Below are 2,924 nucleotides of genomic sequence, written 5' to 3'. Positions count from 1 at the left end.
GGTCCATATTGACATGACGGCATCACACAGTTGCCGCAGATTTGTCGGCTGCACATCCATGATGCGAATCTCCCGTTCCACCATATCCCAAAGATGCTCTATTGGATTGAGATCTGGTGACTGTGGAGGCCATTTGAGTACAGTGAACTCATTGTCATGTTCAAGAAACCAGTCTGAGATGATTCCAGCTTTATGACATGGCGCATTGGGTACATTGTGGTCACAAAGGGATGGACATGGTCAGCAACAATACTTAGGTAGGCTGTGGCGTGGCAATGATGCTCAATTGGTACCAAGGGGCCCAAAGAGTGCCAAGAAAATATTCCCCACACCATGACACCACCACCACCAGCCTGAAGGCAGGATGGATCCATGCTTTCATGTTGTTGACGCCAAATTTTGACCCTACCATCCGAATGTCGAAGCAGAAATCGAGACTCATCAGACCAGGCAACGTTTTTCCAATCTTCTACTGTCCAATTTCGATGAGCTTGTGCAAATTGTAGCCTCAGTTTCCTGTTCTTAGCTGAAAGGAGTGGCACCCGGTGTGGTCTTCTGCTGCTGTAGCCCATCTGCCTCAAAGTTTGACGTACTGTGCGTTCAGAGATGCTCTTCTGCCTACCTTGGTTGTAACGGGTGGCGATTTGAGTCACTGTTGCCTTTCTATCAGCTCGAACCAGTCTGACCATTCTCCTCTGACCTTTGGCATCAACAAGGCATTTCCGCCCACAGAACTGCCGCTCACTGGATGTTTTTTCTTTTTCAGACCATTCTCTGTAAACCCTAGAGATGGTTGTGCGTGAAAATCCCAGTAGATCAGCAGTTTCTGAAATACTCAGACCAGCCCTTCTGGCACCAACAACCATGCCACGTTCAAAGGCACTCAAATCACCTTTCTTCCCCATACTGATGCTCGGTTTAAACTGCAGGAGATTGTCTTGACCATGTCTACATGCCTAAATGCACTGAGTTGCTGCCATGTGATTGGCTGATTAGAAATTAAGTGTTAACGAGCAGTTGGACAGGTGTACCTAATAAAGTGACCGATGAGTCTATATATATATATATATATATATACATATATATATATATATATTTATGTGTGTATATATGTGTGTGAATGCCCTGATGAGAATACCCCTTTAAGGTTCTGCAGCCCCTGAGGTGTATACTTTATGTTCTTCAGCACCCAAAAAGTATACAGTAATGGCTTAGATCAACTGAGTTTTCAGTTACGTCAGTGTATTCTGCAGCAGTGATATTGTGTAATATAAGGTTCTAGAACTGCAGGCATAGCTTACTGTTTAATGCACACTGAAGATCCTGGAAAGTAAAGATGGAGCGCTATATACGTGTCAGTCATTGGATGGCACATAACTTTTGGACTACTCAGGTGAGGGGTACACACCTGAGTAGTACACAATTACACAGTTGGTAACAAACTCTCTTTAACCCCTTAAGGACACAGCCATTTTATAGCTTAAGGCTCAGCCCCATTTTTTTTATTCTGACTTGCGTCTCTTTATATGGTTATAACTTTTGAAAATTGTTACTTTTCAAAGAGATTCTGAGATTGTTTTTTCCCCACATGTTGTACTTCCTTTTTGTGGTAAATGTTGGCTGATAAGTTTTGCATTTATTTACAAAAAAAAAGAAAAAATTATGAATTTTTTGAAAAAAAAAAAAAAAAAAGTTGGTTGATGGCTTGTTTTTTACAGGACATGTTGTACTTTGCAACAGTATCATTCTGGAGTACATATGATTTTTCAATCACTTTTTATTGCATTTTTTGTGGGATTAAATAGGTAAAAATTATAATTTTTGGCGGACGAAGACGGTACGGGAGGGGGGGGGGCAATCAAGGGGGAAAGACTCCCCAAAGCTAAGTTAAATGCTGCGGAGCGCTAAGGGGTTACAGGGAATGGACAAATCTTTCACCTAACTTGAAATATTTAAATATATTTTTATTACAGCATTTGGTTCAGCATCGGATGGCGACGATAAATCAGACTTATTTTTGTGATTTTATTCTGCTAGGATTTTCAAATGGAAAGGTTTTGCTGTCTCTTCTTATTTTCATAATCTATACTATGATCCTACTAGGCAACCTGACCATATTTAGTGTCATAAAGATTGATAACCATCTACGGACCCCCATGTTCTTTTTCTTGAGTTATTTATCAATATTGGATGTCTGTTACTCTACAGTAACCCTTCCAGCTATGCTGGTCAACGCTATTACTGGAAATAGAAGGATTTCCTTCAACACATGCTTCACCCAACTCTACTTCTTTGTCTCTCTTGGAGGATCTGAATGTCTTCTTCTAGCCTCCATGGCTTATGACCGATACGTGGCCATATGTGACCCCCTCCAGTACCATGTAATTATGAATAAGAGGTTCTGCTCATACCTCGTAGGAGGATCCTGGTTCAGTGGTTTTTTAAACTCTGTTCTTCATACCTTGATGACTTCTAAATTGACTTTTTGCAGACATCGGCATGTCAACCACTTTTTCTGTGATGTTCCCCCCATGTTGAATGCAGCCTGTACTGATACACACACTAGTCAGTTACTACTTTACATAGTCAGTGTTTTTCTTGGGATGACACCATTTGTATTTGTCATTGTTTCCTATGTACAAATAATTGCAACTATTTTAAAGATACGTTCATCAGTTGGTAGACGGAAGGCTTTTTCCACCTGTTCGTCTCACCTCATTGTTGTTACAGTGTTCTATGTGACTGCTAACTTTAACTATATCGGACCTGCACCGGGAGAATCTTTTGACATAGTGAGGCTCTCATCTGTGCTGTACAGCGTTTTAACCCCCTTGTTCAATCCTGTTATTTACTGTCTGAGGAACCAAGAGGTCAGGAAGGCACTGACAAAGGCTTTTACTGGAAAATATCATCATCTGAAATAA

At 40.9% G+C, this 2,924-nt stretch overlaps 1 protein-coding gene across 1 annotated transcript; it reads left to right on the top strand.

Annotated features, from left to right (window-relative positions):
* The first annotated feature begins 1,991 nt into the window (after positions 1–1,991).
* Positions 1,992–2,924, top strand: LOC140065925 (olfactory receptor 5V1-like). Its single transcript, XM_072113484.1, has one exon. It carries the CDS (start codon positions 1,992–1,994, stop codon positions 2,922–2,924), a length of 933 nt encoding a protein of 310 aa, XP_071969585.1.

The sequence above is a fragment of the Engystomops pustulosus genome, chromosome 6, assembly GCF_040894005.1.
Source record: "Engystomops pustulosus chromosome 6, aEngPut4.maternal, whole genome shotgun sequence".
Lineage (NCBI taxonomy): Eukaryota > Metazoa > Chordata > Amphibia > Anura > Leptodactylidae > Engystomops > Engystomops pustulosus.
Note: the sequence above shows the minus strand (reverse complement) of the source record. Positions and strands in the feature narration are given on the sequence as shown.

What these genes read in the sequence shown, in the direction of transcription:
- LOC140065925 (XM_072113484.1), top strand. Translation starts at nt 1,992, where the DNA reads ATGGCGACGATAAATCAGACTTATTTTTGTGATTTTATTCTGCTAGGA.